This window comes from Haliotis asinina, chromosome 14 (assembly GCF_037392515.1).
Source record: "Haliotis asinina isolate JCU_RB_2024 chromosome 14, JCU_Hal_asi_v2, whole genome shotgun sequence".
Taxonomy (NCBI): Eukaryota; Metazoa; Mollusca; class Gastropoda; order Lepetellida; family Haliotidae; genus Haliotis; species Haliotis asinina.
The window spans coordinates 41,913,610-41,936,023 of NC_090293.1; the positions used below are offsets into that span (position 1 = coordinate 41,913,610).

Sequence of the window (22,414 nt, forward strand, 5' to 3'; positions counted from 1 at the left end):
GGGATATATTCGACACCTCGTCTGTGTGTCCGTCCGTCCGTCCGTAATTTTGTTTCTGGAGCATAAATCAGAAACTGTTCAATATTTTTAGATATAATAATCTCAACCTATAGTTGTGCCTTTTGCTATTTACTGAGTTTGGAAATTTTTATTTTTTTTGTTTTTCCATGGAACATTTCGATGTTAGTCTAATAGTGGGGTGGGCTTCGTTTCTGGAGCAGAACTCAAAAACCGTTCAATATTGTACGCCAAAGTGGTGCCTTTGGCTATTTACAATGTTTTGGAATTTTTATATTTCCTGGTTTCCATGGAAACAATTCTGACTTAGTCTCAAAATGGAGGGATAGGCTTCGTTTCCAGAGCACAACTGGAAAACCATTTGATATCTTTCAACAGATCTTGGCAGATATATGAGACAGATGTTGAAGTGGTGCCTTTTGCTGTTGACAGATATATGGCATTTTTATTTTTCATGACTTCCATGTAAACGATTCAGACTTAATCTAAGAAAATATCAAGTAACTGTCAGGATGATTAGTCCTTTCAAACGTGGGGGCTGGGATGGGGGTGTGGGTGGGTGTGTGTGGGTGGGTGTGTGTGTGGAGGGGAGGAGGGGTGGGGATGACTCTTCCGATGACTCTTGTTTTAGAAAGCCTCTGCAACAATCCCAGGTTCTGTGGACAAATCCAGCAGTACCACATATTGTGACATATTGTGTTCTGCTCCAGAATCTGAAGAGAGGCTAAAGTTGGGATAATTGTTTTGTTAAGGTAAGAAGATAAGTAAGGGACTGGGATTGGTACCAGACAGTGGTTGATAGAGACGAAAGTAGAACCTTGACTAGGCTACCCTTAAAAAATTAGTTCGGGGTGATTGTCAGGTGTTATAGTAAGACCAATGGTCTGATAGTGGTGTGGGTAAGGTAGGTTCTCTGGGAAGGATGGCTAAAACTAACGTTTGGCCAAGGTCTGTCAGTTATGGTCGAGGACAGGTTGAGGACTATGGTAGAAGCCAGAGATGGAAAAGAAGACGTCTTTTTCTCCTCGTAAACACTGAGCGTACGTGGCGTCTTGAATTAAATTCAGAATAGTATAACATACTATAAGATCAGTCGCCGTTTGAAGTATCACAAAATCGATCGTGAACATGGACGTTTATGATGTAGATATGAAACTTTGCTTCGGAAACATTTTTTGTTAAATGTGGATGAAGAAACACAACGTCGATCTGTTTTAATGGATGTGCAAGGGTAGGAGTATACAACTATGTTGATTGAGATTAGATGTTTTTTCATTTGTTTCAAGTGAGAATTAAAATTCAGGGTGGGAGTAAGATGCAAAACTGAAAAAGTGCGAGTGAGTGCGTGAGTGAGTGAGTGGTTTTACGCTGCCATTAGCAATATTCCAGCAATGCTGGAATAGCAGAAACGGGCTCCACACGAAAAACAACGAACATCCGAAGGGACATAACGATCAAATATAATAAATGCCAGGTTGGAATGCAAATATTACTTTAATAAGATTGCAGATGCGTTATATATAAAACCATAGCAACTATAAAATGTAGCCATCCAAGTGAACTATTGTTAAATGTTGAATGCCCACGGAAATAACTACTGGAACTAAGTGTAGGTATTAAGAGACCATATTCTGAGGATATTGTTCAATGAGTCACTGTCATTCAGCAGTTGCACATCAGTCGACTAAGAGCATACGATTTGAAGTTTGACATATACATTTAAGACAGCTGTAAATATATGTTGTATGTTGTCTCAATTCTGTTATGATACACTACCCTACACACGCATTGTCTCATGGCCATTGCAGCAAATAAGGGAGGGCGATGATACCGGTTAACTGTAATATTGCAATTCGAACTGATATGATATACAGCGGTACACTTTCCGCGAACCGGTTCACCAAATACGATCGGCAATTTCCGTGATCATGATCGGTAATGTTCGCGATGTAGTAAAATATACTAATAACATCGCTGGTAGATAAATGGCAGATCCCTCTGCAGACGCTTTTTTCCAGTTCAAGAGTTTAGCGCGAAGTCTTCGATTTAGAAACATTTTCATTTGATCTCTTGTACAAACACATCTGAGTTATGACAGTGGCCAGTGGCCAGTTGCCAGTGGCCAGTGGCGTTGTTTCAAAAGAACAATAATTTCATTACCTTAAACCACCTGTTACAATTTCACAATATATCGCTACACATACTGCATTACGCCGATATTATTTCACAATATATTGCAATACGACAATTTGGGCAATACCCGACCCGACACATACGTATAATATTTGGGATCAGGTGGAATCATTCAGGTGTGGCTGAAAATGGCGGTGTTTTAGTGACTGTGTCGTGGTATACATATCATGATAGAATTGAGGTATTGTCGAGTAAACGTAGTTGACATATAAGATTAAAATAATCACAGGTAGGCTTTTGTGACATTTCATGACAGTAATTATTCTAGCACCAATCACCCAAGGCTATTTGTAAGACTATAAGGCTACGGAAGCTAGTTGAGTTGGTGCCGAATTCAATATCACCAATGCGTGTACTCATGATGATGTTTCAATCAAGACTCAGAGTTTGTAAAGTGACCTCTGCATGACCCAGAGTTCGACCACACCACAGTTAGCACAAGAAAAAAAAAATAATAAAAAAATACATTAATCAAAACCTTTCTCTGACCTTCACATGATTGTTGCAGTCCTGGAAACGTAATCCACGACTAAACACTTTGATGTTGATCAACACACAGGTGTCCAGATCTCTAACTATTCCTTTTCTTCTCTGAATAATGTTTCTTTTTCCGATGGCCGTACTTCCTCGCACAAATACACCATTCTTTATCACACAAATATAAAAAAAAATCAGCTTTCTTCTTCCTGCAGCTCTTCTTCGTGAAGCTGCACGTGCTGTTCAACCCCAAACCGAAACTTACAGGTACCAGAGAGGTCAAAGGTTACCAATCTTTTCTCTATCACGAACCCCTTCCTTTCGTTTTCTCGTTTCATAATGTCCGCAAAGTCTCCTTCAATTGATTGGACAAAACAGTTGTTTTCTCTCAGATTTGTCACAACGACCAAAACACGACCTTTGATCTTGACGTGCATCTTGAAGGACGCGTTGAACTCCTGTTCCTTGATCACCAGCTCGGCAATGGTCCTGTGTCTGGGTGGGACTTTGATACTGCTGTTGATGGACCAGGTCATGGCCTCCTCCTGCACGCTCTCCTCGGTCGTCTGCATGTTCACCTCGCGACCAAATCCTGCCGTGGCAGAAGCGACCTCTTCCGGCAAACCCAGTTTGACCTCGAGGCTGAATCCTTTGGTGAATCCCTTGGAGACTTCCGTGGTGCAGCAGGACACGGTGGTGCGCTCGGTGTTGAAGGAATGTTCCTGTTCTTGCGACGTCCAGTTTTCGTACTTGGATCTGAAAGATTATGGATTCATGTGTACTGGGTACGATGGACGGACATTATGATGCCGAAGTTGCTCGCTATGTACATTAACGAAATCTGTACTGAAATCTAAATCTTCGAATCCACGATGCAATAGAATCCATGGGTGGCAATTTCTGTATTGTTTCAGTTTTGGGACCAATTCTTGTTAATTCGATTAAGAGTAAAGAAAACGCTCCCAAATGACGTTTAAAACTAAAGACGTTACCATACAAATTCTATGCCAAATGGTTGAGATTCCTTGACTGCTAATGAAATGATAACACTGCATCAATTCATTCGTGGTGATATCCATTTTGTCCATGAATAAGAGCTGTAGCCTACGTAAATAATCATGTTCAGTGTCACTTCATCAACTGAAGTTGCTATGACAACATATAAACCACACCCAAAATTAATACATAGGTCACTTAATGATATTTAATATATCTGACAAGAAAAGACAAATATCCAAGACAGATTATTTACAAATATAGATGGGTTTTTTTGGCATATTTTTGAATGTTTGTCTGTATATTGTAGCAACTTCAGTGAGGAACTGATATTGAAACTGATTAGAGATACGCTATTATGACTAAATGCTTGAGTAAATACGTTTTGATCGTAACTTAGGTTGAAACCTGAAGTACGTAGTCATATGAAAGAAGACAACCATTATACAGCTGCAGTTACAGTCTTGTGATTTACGATCAGGTTTTTGCGCTACGGTTGCTTTGTGGAACTGGGCCCCGACTGTGACAGTACGACTTTGTGTTAACTTACCTAAAGACGATCTGACTGTTAGGTTTCTCCAACGACACCTTGTCGGTGAACTCCGGCGTAGACGACACGAACCTCACCCTGTTCCAGTTGACCTCTAGCTGCACGTCCTCATATTTCAACTTAGCGTGGTCCTTAGACCGGGTCTTCATGAAGGTCTCCCAGCCCCAGATCTTCACCTTCTCCTCTATATCGACCATGTCGGACGGCATCCTGGAACTACAGGAAGACACGTGGTAACACACACCCTCATTTACCAGGGTCACACCATGTACCCGTATATATGTTACAGTCAGATTGTGAAATCAGTCATTTCGTGAAATGACTACAAATTCAGTCATTTTGGCTAAGAGGGTCAGACATTTCGAGTCTTTATGTGTAACAGCAATAACTTCAGTCATATCATGAAAGTTCATTTCATCTATATGTGGGAGATAGTTGTGTGTGAGGTGTGGCTACTCTGGACACAGCAAGTGTCAAACAAACAGGTGTAAATGCTTCAAAACAAGCTGAAGTCCAACAGTCGCTGCTATAATAGTTGTAACACTTGGTGACAACAGGTGATGTTGAAATTGTGATCCACTTTTGTAAATTAAGTAACTAAATAAAATTTCCTGCAATGACAGAAGTACACAGATTTTTGTTACACAATATGACGCAGAATGGCTGATCCTCATACAGTCATTTCACGAAATTACTGGTTTTTCAATCTGACTATAACATATACACAGCGGACGTACACATACCCGCAAAAAAAGTCACAAACATACTCATTCTAACTGACAGAGTTCCACATCCTAGGACTAACATGCAGGCCATGATTTTGTAGATCTCCGCAGTAGGGCCAGTGTTGGTAGGACAGGGAAAGTTATTACATCCCGGCATTGATAAGGCAGGCAACAGTTATTCCCCTGTGTCACCAGTCTGACATCAACTAAATAACGAAAGTAAGGCTTTTATTGAGATGAGCTGCCGACAACTCGAGAAGCTCACTTCTGGCTTAGAGCCATGAACGATTAACTACTTCATAGTCTTTGGGTAGTAGATACATTCTTTTCAGATCAAGGTCTGAATGGTGATCAAGGTCTGCATGTGTAGAAATCAAACTTTCCTCTACTGCAGAAGAAAATATGGCAAAACCCGTGTCAAAACTCGGCAAGTTAGGAGACACTGCCATGATACATATCATTCTCTTCCCACAGAAGTTACTTGTCATATCTTCCTACATAACCTCTGTTCTAATACGATCCTTGCATGGTGCGAGTGTTCAAGACTCGTGATTGGAGGCAATCAGATTTAGTTGTGCAATCAGCGACCTTGTTTCAAAAGTGATCGTTCGCAAGATCTCGGTAATTTCCGGATGCATCGTAAACACTAGAACCTCTTCCCGAGCGCGATACTCAAATGTTTCTTCTGGACAGAACTCAGTCATGTCGTATTTGTTTCTCCACATTGCTTGCATTTGACAAGTTGAATCTAGAGCGATGTAATACGTGTTCTGATTGGACAGAAAAAAGGGAGATAAATCTGCTGCCATTTTTTGCCGCTAGGGGATTTTGTGAGACCTGCGAAATATTGCCGTATTAGAACAGAGGTTCGTAGGAAGATATGACAAGTAACCTCTGTAGGAAGAGAATGGATGCATTTGTACATTCTATAAAAATATGAACTTGCAAGACTCAAACGAGTGTGACAGGCAAAGTGCTGGACGAAATATTGTTATTTCCCAAAGTATAAGTGAGGCTCTTATTGAACTGGTCTGTATATCCAGTTATCATAGCGATAAGTGTTACCGCAGCCACCTCTAGAATGACTTGATATCAACAACTTTGTAAATCACCCTTGAAGTGAACTGAGAAACGTGAATATTGATAAAACTGTGAACACTACATCTTTTATTGTTTACGACCATTAACATATTAATGTACATTCTTGTGAAATAAGGAATTTGCATCATAGTGAAAGAAAGTTATATAAGCACAAAATTGTTCTTCCAATCTGACCCGGATCAGATATCTGCAATGAACGTCTAATGCACAAGACGGGTACATATATTACTGGAACAAATTGTTTATTGTACCCTTGTAATGTTTGTTACAAATATATGATCAGCAACGGAGGCCATATATAATTCATGGTTTTAGTATGTATAACAATGGATGTGCGAGCAACCCTCATTTTCAATAGATGGATTACTGGACATGCTCATATAGAATTTATACGACATGCATGTTGATGATAACTGCATTACCAGACATTATGTATTGTGGAGGTTTTTGGGCATACCGTTTGCTTGACTATAAAAATCTTTCAAACAAATGCCTCATTTTTTAAAGTAATTCAACCAACTTCTGAAAAACCATCAAACAATTGATTATAGGCCTATTTCACAAACCCGTCCAACGGTGGTACGTGGGTTTTTAGATGAATCTTGAACAATGGCCCTTGGTGCAGAGTAAACAGACATACAAGTGTGTCCTAGGCTGCTTTATGATGATAGAGGATATTAATGCATACCGCTCCAACATGTGCCAATGTGCTTAAATTATGTAATGCATATCAAATCAATTTAGCCCAATCTGTCCGGCCGACATCGCGTGCCACGCGACAGAACGTCGGTGACCGAGTGCATGGACTCGGCTGATCTTGACGAGACATTGGTCCATATCGTCCCGGCATGCGTGCATCGGTTTCTCATTATTCTATGAAGTTCTGTCAGTGGCGAACTAATTACAAACGTCTCCAATTGATTGCTTATTTTAAGGCCTCGTGCCTTCCACGCACATGATTCGGAATATTGGTCACCTAATTTATTAATGAGACGAAATGCGTTTGACGAGACGAAATTCGAAATAGAATCGCCTGAAACGAGCTGCCGCTGTAGAGATACATAAATCACATTTTTAATTTCAACACCACATTGATCTGGGATGCGGCTTGTTAATGACAGTTGTTATTTCCGGGATTGTTTTAGTGTATTTAGCATGGATCGAACAAAGACGAATTCAACAACAACAACTACTACTACTACTACTGCTGCTGCTGCTGCTGCTCCTGCTATAGACACCAGGTCCATTATTCCTTTACTAGAACCACCGCTTCAGCTGCTGCCACAACTACTACTGCTGTTCCTATCACTGCTGCAATTACTACTTTATCGAGTGTTATAATTACCCCTTGCCATACCCTGTGTGTGTATATCATCTTGATTTTAGGCGTAGTTTCGCGGAGACCGTCCTGGCAGACTTCTTAGTACGACTTGAACACGAGCGGAATGATATGAATTGTAGTAACGTATCCCTCAGGGGATTCCACATACTTCTGACACGTCATTTCATCAGGATGTGGACGTTTATGTCATAACATGTATATACAACTAAGAAAGGTTATTAATTACGCTCTAAACCGACTTGCGAAATCAATTACACGTTCTAGGGTTATCAGTCATAGAGATTTATGTACTGGCAAGGTGGTGTCGCAACGTCTAGAGTAGGTGATTCATTAACGAAACAAATATGTGTTCAGTTGCACAAGGTTTTCTATGACAATTTGCTGTTGATTTCTAACACTATACTGTAGTACTACAGCGACAAATAGTACGTAAGGAGGTACTGGAATGTTCAGATGTAATTACTGTGTCCATTCAGCGTTTTTCAGATTCCTCTGTCCATAAGTGTGTTCTGCTTGCTGTGTTGATCCTGCACTTTGCTCACTGTCTTTCTGTAATTTGTATCAGGTATTCTGATCATGTGATTGAACACTGATAAAAATGTACCAAAAGTCCAACCTTTCCTCATGTAAGCTTATACATATACCCAATTCTCGATATATACTGAGCAGCAAAAGAAACGCAAGTTTCGAAAAAATGAAATCTCATAACAGTAACTGTTCCTGTTCTATCTTCTATTTAAAAACTTGACAAAAAAAGCAAACCAAAACAAAACGGCAAACGGCTGCCTTTCTTTTGCTGTTCAGTATATATCAGTGTCACTCAGGAGTTGTACACGTGAAGGGCATGAGTGAGTGAGTGAGTGAGTCGGGTTTTACGCCGCCTTTAGCAATGTCACGGCACCAAAAATGGGTTTCACACAGTGAAACCATGTGGGGAGTTTCGGCGTGACGAGCAGACGCTTTAACCTCTAGGCTACACCACCCCTGTGAAGAGCATGAGCATATCCTGCATATTATAAACCTACACAGAAATGTAAGTTAGACGTTGCTTCACGTAGTCATGTCACCTTTGTACGGGATGATGATACGAATATACCTGAGCCATCAATCGTTGTGTCTGTCACTGAGTCACTGAAACACTTGTGTAGCTGTATCGATGTCTACAGGCCCAGTTTGACAGCGTCATATATGACACACAGTCAACACACACTGACACAGGGGTAGTACCATTGTACCTGTTTCATATTATAGCCATACAAACTCGACTGGGGCGAGCATGTCTATAAACCACGTCTATAAATCTAATTGTGCCTACTGTCAGCCACAGGTGTCGGTACAGGTGATAACAATGCAATGAAGCAGTATAACTGTACACCTCAACCGGGACTTTAAGGATTGTCCGTAAGGGCGGTTCTGTGCATTGTCTGTTACTGGGACGGACATCGAGGGTTGGTGGACCTGTATGTAGACTCTACAGAACGTGGGAACTTACCAACTTCAGCGATAATTGGACAAGATATGAGATGTTAGGTACAGTCGATGTACTTTAATACTATATAAATATGCTTGCCTCAGGGGTAAATCGGTTTCACATGATACACATATATTAGACAGTACTGCAGCATCAACATTACCAATGTCATGGTGTACTTTAAACTGAAAGATGACAATCTTCTTTCGCGTCACATTAATCTTTACACCTTTCTTAAAATCGAAACTTGTTTATTGAGTTTTAAGTGTGTTGAGGCCGCTCTACAACTAGCCATAAGTGTGGAAGAGAGTTCCATATATACCCCACTGACCATCTACAGGTGGGGTAGTGGTTAAGGCGTTCGTTGGGAAGACCCAGGTACGATTCCACACAAGGGTACAATGTGTGAAGCCCATTTCCGGTATCCCCCGCGGTAATATTTCTGAAATATTGCTAACAGCGGCGTAAAATTAAAACTGCATCACCAGTAAGCGTTAATGAACGTCAGCACAGTGCTAATAACACTGGACAGAGATGCCGGGACGCCGAGTGACACGGTTCTGTCAGTGTCTCTATCAATTTTTCGTTATTAGTCATCCACGGGTTTATAAGGCAGGACCGGTTCACGCGTGGAAGCATGCTTGTGGGACCATGTCACTCTCACGTTAAAGCGGGATTTCATCCATAATCTTTTCATCGCAGTATTAGATTTTACAACTCGACCGTGAACCGATGCGACAAATTCATAGAGGTTAATCTATCATAATGGAAGCATTATCTATGCAGCCCAGCGTGAAGTGATAACTCGTCAACTGTGGGAGAACTAGTGTTAGGGGACAAACGTCTTGAGGGGTGGTGTGTGTGTGTGTGTGTGTGTGTGTGTGTGTGTGTGTGTGTGTGTGTGTGTGTGTGTGTGTGTGTGTGTTACTGGTTGCTGAAAATGTGACACCGATATGAAATAAATGCTAACACCGCTAAGACTGAATATTAATTCCATTCTAAGATACAGTTGACTTTGAAATAATGAAGACACCACGCACACGGTACCAGTTACTTTAAGAGTATGTGCATTTAAAGTACATGGTCATTAGCATTAGGGAAGTGTAAAGCCCAACAAATAAGTGATTAGTGAAACAACCCGGAAAATAATGATCGTTATCAAGGCCTGTTTCCTGGTATGTCATATCAGCAGATGAAACAATGGAAGTAGGTCGATGCGTGTAGTGTAGGAGTTTATGCAGGATCTAAAACCAGTGTGGCGATTTACTCAGGGGGCGGGATGAAGTCCAGCGTTATGATAAATAATCCTGACAGGGATAACGCGCGACGTACGACACACCTCAGGTCTCTGTCAACGGCTAACGCTGTCTCTGCTTTCTTAAACACGATTTACTGCAGGCACTCAGACAATTTTCAAGAGAAAAGCCCGAATTCGGAGATTTATTCGGGTTAATTCTGACGATGACGAGATACAGTCGGAAAGCACAGGTACACTATATATTACAAGGCATTATGCTAAATACAGGCACGCATCTATGGATAGACACTTAGTACATGACGCCTGTATCCTTGTACAACACAGGAACACATGATAACAAGGTATTATGTTAAAATACAGGCACGGAGTTAATTGTACAAACATCTCTGTATAGGAACGTAATATACGGTGCATGCATCCATGCATTGCAGCTGTTGTGTGAATAATTATAAATGTTTTCTAATAAATGTTCAGGAAAATAATCAATACTCTATTGTCGTTATATGAATAACACTAACTGTGATAATTTCAAGGTGGTAGTCTTCGAAAGACATCCATATGAAACTTACGTTCCGTTTCCTCAACGCACACATTCACACAGATTGAGCGCTGCCAAATGAGTGGGCAAGTCATCATGGCGGCGGCTTCAGTGACAAGATAGCACAGGTTGGAGGATGCTTCAAGTAGGGATTGCTTACAGATGAAATTATCGGATTTCTTTATTTTATCTGATAGAAAGCACCCAGCTGTCAGCTCTCGTCTTTGAATCTAATGTTAGAACGGAGAGATCACATCTCATTTCCTTCCTTTGCTCTTATATAGAGGAAACACAATCATCGCTCCAACCATTACTCATGGATGAAATTCTATAACGCTTTGTGAATGTAACACATGACAAACCAATCTCTCCCGGGGTTTGCAAATATGATTAAGCGAGGTAATACATTTGGAATTTCATCAAATTTTGACACATAATTTGTTATTACACGTTGATACCGCTTTAAGAACGGGTTAGCTTGCCGTTTGCCCCATCACCTTCACGTCGAACCAGAGTCGCGTTTTAAACCCGAGAACGCATGCCAAAGGTTTCTTTGTAGCTCTCTAAATAGTGATAGGTATAGGTAAATAAATGTCACGTGAATATGTGTGTAGGAAACGCCCTGGGACCCCATTGTCGGCAGCCATGTTTCAATATAATCCCTTAAAGATGATCGCATAAAATGCCAAGAAACAGCATTTCGATAAATATTTCGTTGTATAAACAGTTTCCTCTTGTGATTTTTCCATTCTGTTTGCTGATAAACAGCCATCGGTAACGGATTTAGCTAACACAATTCGACACTGGTGTGGGCTGAGAAACAATATTCAGAAATGACAGTCAGCGTTTTCACAGGGAATAAAATCTCAGATCAAGGCTGGGTGTAAACATTTTGCACATTGGAAAACTAAAACTATCATAAAAAGAGTTAATGTACTCACCTAAGTTAAATATATCCCAAAACTCTACACAAAATAAAGTTCAGTAAAAATCCTTGATGTGAATAACAGCTTCACTGTATGAGTAGCTCGTCTTCTGTCAGACGCTGGCCGACATGCTATGCGGCGATTGGTTGCAGCAGTCACGTGGTGTTCTATGGATTCTTGCAGCTGGCGCGAACCTTAAATTCCAATATTGGATGATTAACATTCAAGGCAGTATTCCTAATCAGCCAGAGATGCAATCGCTGCAACAGATGCCACTTTTGACGCTTATGATGGTTTGCTGGTCACTTTAATCTCGCGTCTGTACAACACACCTTGTGAATAGTGCAAACGGAAGAGGTAATAACAGTTTCGTCTCGCGCCTTTTATACTAAACTCATGTAGAACGCATTAATAAGCCAGCACCCAGCTTGGTCTACATGACGAGGGGATATATCTAGATTATACAGAGTTCAACTTGAACATTAGACTATGATTATATCTCACAGAAAAACAGTTAATACATTAATCTGATTAAAGCACGTGAAAAGGAGCCGGTAGACTTCAGTCACATATTATAGACTTGTATGGGCTCTCTTAGATATCCAGTGTTTGAGGGTGTATGTGATAGATTAACTAATCATTAAAGTACCGCAGTGTCTATTTCTTCCTTGTGTCTGGGGTATTACCTGTATTGTAGAATGACGTTAACGTAACGAGGAAAGAGAACGCGGAAGGTTAATTTTCTGATATCTCATTCCACTATCTGCACCCACCCACATCGATGTGACGTCTAGTCCAGGACATATTTGTCGTTCGAGTAACATAACAACCAATACTTTAAACCGAGGGAGATATTACAGTACATGCGATATTTTGTCGTGGTACAGGTGGATAAAATTTCACTTCTGAGCGTCAGCAGGACGATATCTTAACCCGGTCTTCTCAATATCACTGCAAGTCATAAATATTCAAATATTTATGTTATGCCGTTATGGAAGTGCAACGTTGGCTAATCCGTTGTCTGAACAACTCAAGATAACGTTGTGATAAAACAAATACATGCATATCTGTGAAGATGAAGATAAGGGTTTATCTCATGTAGATATAGACAGGCAAATGAAGATGCTGGGTGCAGCATGTGGCATGTGTAGATATGTAAAAGTAAATGAAGATACGGGGTATATTTCTTGTAGATATGGACAGGTAAATGAAGATACGGGGTCTATCACTTGTAGGTATGTACAGGTTAATGCAGATACGGGGTCTCTCACCTGTAGATAAGAAGAGGTAAACATATGTACGGAGTTTTTCACCTGTAGATATGTACAGATATTATACACACTTATGCAACACAGCTGTTCAGGCAGAGCAAGAGCGGTGGTATAAACACATACCGATATGTACAGTTTGAAGAAGAGGGTGGTATATACACATACCGGTATGTACAAGTATAGGAAGAACGGTGGTATAAACACATACCGATATATACAGGTTGAGGAAGAGGGTGGTATATACACATACCGGTATGTACAGGTATAGGAAGAACGGTGGTATAAACACATACCGATATATACAGGTTTGAGGAAGAGGGTGGTATATACACATACCGATATGTACAAGTATAGGAAGAACGGTGGTATAAACACATACCGATATATACAGGTTGAGGAAGAGGGTGGTATATACACATACCGGTATGTACAAGTATAGGAAGAACGGTGGTATAAACACATACCGATATATACAGGTTTGAGGAAGAGGGTGGTATATACACATACCGATATGTACAAGTATAGGAAGAACGGTGGTATAAACACATACCGATATGTACAGGTTGAGGAAGAGGGTGGTATATACACATACCGATATGTACAAGTATAGGAAGAACGGTGGTATAAACACATACCGATATATACAGGTTGAGGAAGAGGGTGGTATATACACATACCGATATGTACAAGTATAGGAAGAACGGTGGTATAAACACATACCGATATGTACAGGTTGAGGAAGAGGGTGGTATATACACATACCGATATGTACAAGTATAGGAAGAACGGTGGTATAAACACATACCGATATATACAGGTTGAGGAAGAGGGTGGTATATACACATACCGATATGTACAAGTATAGGAAGAACGGTGGTATAAACACATACCGATATGTACAGGTTGAGGAAGAGGGTGGTATATACACATACCGATATGTACAAGTATAGGAAGAACGGTGGTATAAACACATACCGATATGTACAGGTTGAGGAAGAGGGTGGTATATACACATACCGATATGTACAAGTATAGGAAGAACGGTGGTATAAACACATACCGATATGTACAGGTTGAGGAAGAGGGTGGTATATACACATACCGGTATGTACAAGTATAGGAAGAACGGTGGTATAAACACATACCGATATATACAGGTTGAGGAAGAGGGTGGTATATACACATACCGGTATGTACAAGTATAGGAAGAACGGTGGTATAAACACATACCGATATATACAGGTTGAGGAAGAGGGTGGTATATACACATACCGATATGTACAAGTATAGGAAGAACGGTGGTATAAACACATACCGATATATACAGGTTTGAGGAAGAGCGTGGTATATACACATACCGATATATACAGGTTGAGGAAGAGGGTGGTATATACACATACCGGTATGTACAAATATAGGAAGAACGGTGGTATAAACACATACCGATATATACAGGTTGAGGAAGAGGGTGGTATATACACATACCGATATGTACAAGTATAGGAAGAACGGTGGTATAAACACATACCGATATATACAGGTTTGAGGAAGAGGGTGGTATATACACATACCGATATATACAGGTTGAGGAAGAGGGTGGTATATACACATACCGGTATGTACAAGTATAGGAAGAACGGTGGTATAAACACATACCGATATATACAGGTTGAGGAAGAGGGTGGTATATACACATACCGGTATGTACAAGTATAGGAAGAACGGTGGTATAAACACATACCGATATATACAGGTTGAGGAAGAGGGTGGTATATACACATACCGATATGTACAAGTATAGGAAGAACGGTGGTATAAACACATACCGATATATACAGGTTGAGGAAGAGGGTGGTATATACACATACCGGTATGTACAGGTATAGGAAGAACGGTGGTATAAACACATATCGATATATACAGGTTTGAGGAAGAGGGTGGTATATACACATACCGATATGTACAAGTATAGGAAGAACGGTGGTATAAACACATACCGATATATACAGGTTGAGGAAGAGGGTGGTATATACACATACCGGTATGTACAAGTATAGGAAGAACGGTGGTATAAACACATACCGATATATACAGGTTTGAGGAAGAGGGTGGTATATACACATACCGATATGTACAAGTATAGGAAGAACGGTGGTATAAACACATACCGATATATACAGGTTGAGGAAGAGGGTGGTATATACACATACCGATATGTACAAGTATAGGAAGAACGGTGGTATAAACACATACCGATATGTACAGGTTGAGGAAGAGGGTGGTATATACACATACCGATATGTACAAGTATAGGAAGAACGGTGGTATAAACACATACCGATATATACAGGTTGAGGAAGAGCGGTGGTATATACACATACCGATATGTACAAATATTACAGTGCATATATTTCCTCGTATATTTTTATATTTTTCCAAAATTATTCTTAACTAAGGAAATCCATATAGGAACAAGTTGTGTCATAAGCAAGATACACTGTGCATAGCAACTTGCTCCTATACGGATTTCCTTAGTTAAGAATAATTTTGGAAAAATATAAAAATATATGAGGAAATATAAGCACTGTAATACAAATATAGGAAGAGCGGTGGTACAAACACATACCGATATGTACAAGTATAGGACGAACGGTGGTATAAACACATACCGATATGTACAGGTATAGGAAGAACGGTGGTATAAACACACCAATATGTAGAGAGAGAGGTAAATTTGTTTGGGAAACACATACCTTGTCAGTTATGGTAAACCACAGCAGTAAGCCTACGACTGGCTCCAGGCTCTCAGCGCTGTCGGTGTTATGTGCGAGTAACGGCAATTAGTGGTCTCCTCGGTCCGCTGCACGTAGTACGCGACAACAAAGACACTAATGGCCATGAATACTTGATGTGTGACCCAAGGAATGTAGCTACATTGCATTTCAATCATTGGTAAGGTGTTTTTTCCCAATTAGCACATTTAGTCGGCATTGTTTAACCTCACGAATAATTTACAGGCCAGTGGGAGAACAACTTCCAACGAACAAACTTGTAAATTGGCATTGTACAACCATATACTGTCACTCACAAACAGTCACTGCCAATGATTAAAGGTCATGGATGTTTCAATCTATTTTATCAACATGAGTGAGTACAGAATGGCCTTACGTCGTTTTCCGCAATTTTCCAACATTATTACTAGAATTGGGCTTCTCACATTGTAGCCATGTGAGGGATGGAACCTGGGTGTTCGACTTGACGAGAGAACGCTTAACCACTGGGCTACCCACCGCCCTTTACTGGCATGATAGCTATATGTAGTCAGATGCGGACACCATCAAGGAATCTTCTACTTGGGACTTGCCGCAGGTTAGATATACAAAACGGAAAAGTTATCAGGTGTGCCACAATTTTCCCTCCCGAAGTAAGAACACGCAAGATAGGGGTATATGTCAAGTGTACACATGTACAGGTAAATGAAGATATATTTTTTTATATATCTCCGACTGATAATATCGAGGCCACCGTGGTGTCGTTAAAGGATTGTGGACTTTGCCAGAAGTTCCCTAAAGTTATGACGACCCAAGTGAGACAGTACTCTCCCATAATGAAAAGATAATGATATGAACAGTAGAAGTAGATTCATACGTACAGATGTGTTAAACAGTTTTATTGTCGTGAGAGTTATGTCAGCACTTTTAGGTCTCGGAACTACCGTCCGCCTTTGCAAAATTTAAATGCGAATTGTATCTTTAAGAATAGAAACGGACCGATGTACAAATTTAAATGTTGACTTCAACGGTAACGGATTTATTGAAGATAAAGAGCATGTTTTTTACATTGTCTCTTAAATATGGAGATTTTAGAAAGGTGTGATTACATGTTACAACTGAAGTGTCCAACGTTTTTAACTTTGTCAAACCATGAAATGTGTCCTTTTTAAACACGGGTTATGTCTTCTTTTTAAGAAGACAAGATGTCTATCTTACTGTCCAAACCTGCTTTTTAATATTTCAAAGAAGAAATTATATTTTATATGAATTAACGATCGATACCTGCTGTGCATGTTTTACCGCCTCTTATAACTTAATGTGTGTAGCACTGTACTAAATTCTTACTGTACTAACTTTGTACTAAGTACACGCATTCTTTTTAAGATGTACAACGGTAAGACACAAGTAAAATACCTGTCTGTTCACATGTGCAATGTGAAGGAATATTTTCTGAATAATGAATTATTATGTTGGTGAATACCATTGATGTCTGCTGATGTGGTGTACACGTATAATAGTCGCGCACCTGTCTTGCATGATGGTAAGGAGAGCATTGACGTTTTCCTCTCTGATGACTCACAAGGTCCGCCTTCAGTGCTCTCCCGTCCCACTGCTTGACAGTATTCTATCAGTGAGTGAGTGAGTTTAGTTTTACGCCGCACTTAGCAATATCCCAGCTGTGTGGCAACGGTCTGTAAATAATCGAACCTGGACCAGACAATCCTTGGATCAGAGTAGTATCCTTTAATGTCTGTGTCATGTCTTTATGAAATTGCACCAGGGCGTATTATTGTAAATGTAGGTAACTGATGACAGCTTTATGTTCTGTTTGTGTATCTCTAGGCAGTAGCATTGTTTAGGACGCTTAGAAAGAGATTGTTATTTAACATCTATCCACATTAAATGATATCAAGGACGACTGTACTTTAAAATACTGAACAAGACATGTTTGATACGTTTCATGGTCAGACAGGAGACTGTGATTGCAAACCTTCTGGAAACATGTGTTCTACCTCCACCACTGCAACGTAATGTGAAGGAAGGGTTTTGTAGTGTGAAAACACGATACATGACTCATCGAACTACGTCATGACTGATTAGAAGCGTATAGTCTGCTCCAAGAAATGGTTCAGTTGTGTGGATATTGGTATCAACAATGTTTGTTTATAATCTTTACTGTTTTTGAGTGAAGTGGAAGGTGTGTTGGCCTGTCCGGACACTGGGAGGTCGAGTAAATGACGCCGCAGGTACAACACAACACATTTGCTGGGCTCATGCTTTCAGACATTTGAACTATATTGTTACGTTTCAAATCCTAATTAGTCGAACGATCTTTGAAATATGCATTGATCAGTTCCTTATCGATCTCTTGGCTTTCCTGCCATTTCTTTTGCTTAGTCTTTAGTCCACTGAACTGTGAACGTCGATACTGGATATAAGCCACATCGCAGACAATGGAATTAGCCAATACATGTAATAATCTCAGCTTGAGTCGTCCAACACTACGTCTAGGATCCGAGAAAGTCAATTAACGGGTTACAAGGTGGCGATAATACCCACATGTAAACTATGATGGTGTAATGTTAAGTTCTCTGTTTAGACAGGTAGGTATAACACGTTCCTCACACCTCTATACGAGAGATTATGACCTTACTGTGGCTGTATAGAAACCGACGCCAATATTTAGTCAAATGTTTATTTACTTTAATGTTTCAGGGGTTGAACACCCGTGTTTAGTACACATATATTAAAGGGAGAAAATTTCGCCGAGCTGATTCATTAATAACCAGATGTAAGGGGTGGCCACTTGCAGAAATAATATCTACATGTACTTGCCATAATTTATCGTCAGTATGTTGTGTTAATACGGTTGTGTACAAGCTTGTGTTGGCGCAGTGTTTACCTTTATTAGCTCTGACGGGCGATGGACTATGCGGGGTTGGGGGCGCACGCGTGCTCGCGCGTGTATGTATGTATGTATGTATGTATGTATGTATGTATGTATGTATGTATGTATGTATGTATGTATGTATGTATGTATGTATGTATGTATGTATGTATGTATGTATGTATGTATGTATGTATGTATGTATGTATGTATGTATGTATGTATGTATGTATGCATGTATGTATGTATGCATGCATGTATGTTCCTTGTCACTTGCTGTTTATTTTAGTCGAAAGGCGTGTAATTAATTCAAATCAATACCCTTTTAAATTCGTTAAAACCGTAAAACCAGGCCCAAACACGCGTTTCATGTCATAATCACAGTGTATTGCTGTGTAACTGGCCCTACATCTCTACTATATCTGATGAATCATATACATCCATAGCATACGTCATGTAACGTCACAGATGTGATGTGTATGGTACCTTTTGAGATTTCTATTGCTGACCGGTCGTTTTAGGGGTATACCAAAGAGGACATGCACCTTGGTGGATTTGTCCAAGGACAACAGAAACATCGTCAGCATGTACACGGCAACCTTCTGGTGTTCCTTCCAAGCACTTATCAAGTCATTTTTCTCGTATAAGCCCGCTTGTTGCAAAGATTTGCATTTAGACAGTAGTGCAATCATTTTAGACACGTTCATGGGTAAGACCTGGCTTTTGGTATAAGTGTAGCGACCCCTGCCTTCTCAAGAAGCCGCAATCCCTGGCTGGTACACTGGTTCCAGAGTTAGGCCCAAATTTTCGAAATATGCTTAGGATATTGTACATGCGCTTCAAGGGAATTGTCGCATACAAGTGGTTTAAACGTATTTGTATTTCAAAATGCTGAAATCTGGATAGGCGAACAAACCAAGAAGCTTATATTAACGCCGCTCCGGTACATTAACGTGTTCCAATAGGTGGACATATAGTTGAGGTAGTTCGACGACAAAGATCAATAGTAGGACCAAATAAAATATACCTGTTGCTAGGTTTTGGTTGTGCTTAGTAACCACGGAAGTTGCTGCAGAAGATCGTGTTAAATCTAGCGTCTCATACATTCAGATCATAACCACTGAAAACGGTTACTTTTCTAAATGAAGTGGTGTAATGAGTTGAGAATATCATTATTTAATACGTTCTTTGCCATTGCCGTATAAATTTGTTTTACCATCATATCCTTGAGTGTAAAAATACATAGTTGACCTTATATTCGTATAGTTCTGAAAATTAAGTGGAGAAAGTCTTCGTTATCATGACCGCATGAACACTTGGATGTTTCTGATATGTGCCGCTTATATCTGTCCGCGTTTAGGTCACAACAGCCGAGCTTGAAGGGACAGTGGATACAAGTAGATTGCTACCCAACACTAAATGCACTATCCACTGGAATATAACAAATAGATTGCTACCCGACACTAAATGCACTATCCACTGGAATATAACAAGCAGATTGCTACCCAACACTAAATGCACTATCCACTGGAATATAACAAGCAGATTGCTACCCAACACTAAATGCACTATCCACTGGAATATAACAAGTAGATTGCTACCCAACACTAAATGCACTATCCACTGGAATATAACAAGCAGATTGCTACCCGACACTAAATGCACTATCCACTGGAATATAACAAGCAGATTGCTACCCGACACTAAATGCACTATCCACTGGAATATAACAAGCAGATTGCTACCCAACACTAAATGCACTATCCACTGGAATATAACAAGTAGATTGCTACCCAACACTAAATGCACTATCCACTGGAATATAACAAGCAGATTGCTACCCAACACTAAATGCACTATCCACTGGAATATAACAAGTAGATTGCTACCCAACACTAAATGCACTATCCACTGGAATATAACAAGTAGATTGCTACCCGGCACTAAATGCACTTTCCACTGGAATATAACAAGTAGATTGCTACCCGACACTAAATGCACTTTCCACTGGAATATAACAAGTAGATTGCTACCCGACACTAAATGCACTATCCACTGGAATATAACAAGTATGTTGCCTGAGTTGATTGTCTCAATGGACGGTACACCATTCGCTCTCTAGTATGCTTGACAATTTGACTGTTTTTGTCTCATTTGGGTTTACCTCAACCACTGAGTTAAGTAACGACTGGAAATGCATTAACGTCGTCAACTATTGTCCATAAACTGACCACAGACATTTTTGAGTGTCACATACACTTATATCTATATGTGTTACTGGTTTAAAGGTCTTTAATTCAGAAACAAAGATTCAATTAACATGAAAAAGAAAGTATTATTGATGTCAACTTCACGAGGAACACAATGTTTCGGTGTGTATGCTTCTTAATAGATATAATATTTTATAACAAAGAGACAAAGCATGGCACTGGCTATGGTATGAACTGAAATTAAATGAGAAGTTCAGTCTAAAATATACGGACGTGAGGAAATCCAACACGCTTATATCTGACCATATCTACGGTGTTTTGCAGAAACATCAAACGCTCACATGACTGCGAAAACATTATTCTCTCACAAATTCACGCTGCCATAGATACCTCAATACCATCCGTTACATCACCGCGTCATGGCTTACCAGATATCTTGCCATCAATGTAGGACGCCGATGCAGGAGAATGCCAAATCTGGAATCTTGATTATCCTGAAAAAAGAAGTCCCGCAAGGCGTAAAGAGAACAAACGCTGTGGCAATTATACAAAAGGATGACTCAAACACATGATAAACTAATCCGGTTTCCTTTCCTTGCCTCTTAGTTTACTTCCCAAAATGAAAGTATAGACTGCTTATATCCCAACATTATGACCTGATAGAGAGTAAATTCATAAAGATTATGCCTCTGTTACTATTTCAGTTTCTTTTGAAACTGGACATTATTATACAACTGATTATTTCAGATAACCCATTTCCTGTGTTTGCATGTATTTATTTGGAATCTGCAAGAGTTAATACTCACATGAAGCAGTACTATTTCTGATTGTCTGTGTGATTAATACTTGAAGATGATGATGTTTAATACTTAGACATAAACCAAGATGCATATCTGTTTCCTGTAGTTTGCATATTTGTTTGAACTATGCAAGATACAGCTTACTATTAACAATACAGTTACATGTAATTTTATTCATAATGCCAGATATGTGATAAAAAATGATAGTTTGAATAATGGAAATATGTTGGATCCACTGTGTTATCAAGGTGTTGTGTACCCAAGGTCCCATGCATGACACATTTTACGGAAAGTAAGTTATAACGAGTAAGTTTAAGTTGTCGCTGTCCTAACGCTTCACTTCGTTGTTGTGAAATCATTGAACTGCAAAGTCGGAAAGGGAAAGACCTTGGGCATATAATTGTTTGGTCAAAGTTAATTGACAGGTGCTACGGAATCTGCTAATGCGGCCATCAAGGTGGACACTGATCAAGTGTGAATAATCCTACCAGTTATCTGCCATCACGTCACGGCACGTGCTCCTCGGAATTCTCGTCACTTGGACAACGTCAGACGCCGTTACAACTTACCTGTCATAACACATGCTGATGAGATGAAATCAGAAAGACAAACTGATAGATACACAAACGCCAGAGACTGTTATCATCTCTTATCTTCGCTGAGAGGCACTCAGGTGTGAACTGAATTCACGAGCGTGTGACGTCATTGCAAATGTCACGGCGTGTCATATGTCGCGTGCCTCATGATTAGTGAACGAACTCACGCGCGTTGGCTGAAGCTGGTCGAGGTAATAAATATGCTGTATTCAGACTGGGAGGCCATATCTCCACTGACATCACACTAGTAGACGTTTCTGACTGATCTCTTCGTTGACTCT

General features: G+C 40.0%; 1 protein-coding gene across 2 annotated transcripts; it reads right to left on the reverse strand.

Moving 5' to 3' along the window:
• Positions 1-1,461: 1,461 nt before the first annotated feature.
• On the reverse strand, positions 1,462-22,244 carry LOC137261210 (uncharacterized). 2 transcript variants are annotated; one of them, XM_067798919.1, is made up of 4 exons: positions 22,107-22,244; positions 21,166-21,231; positions 4,235-4,450; positions 1,494-3,444 (listed from the first exon to the last, which is right to left on the reverse strand). In XM_067798919.1, the coding sequence occupies exons 3-4, from the start codon at positions 4,441-4,443 to the stop codon at positions 2,883-2,885; spliced, it is 771 nt and encodes a 256-aa protein (XP_067655020.1). In that variant the 5' UTR covers positions 4,444-4,450; positions 21,166-21,231; positions 22,107-22,244; the 3' UTR covers positions 1,494-2,882. The 2 variants fall into 2 exon arrangements, with proteins under 2 accessions (XP_067655019.1, XP_067655020.1); XM_067798918.1 differs by lacking the exons at positions 21,166-21,231; positions 22,107-22,244 and adding an exon at positions 11,611-11,739 and having other exon boundaries at positions 1,462-3,444.
• Positions 22,245-22,414: the final 170 nt, after the last annotated feature.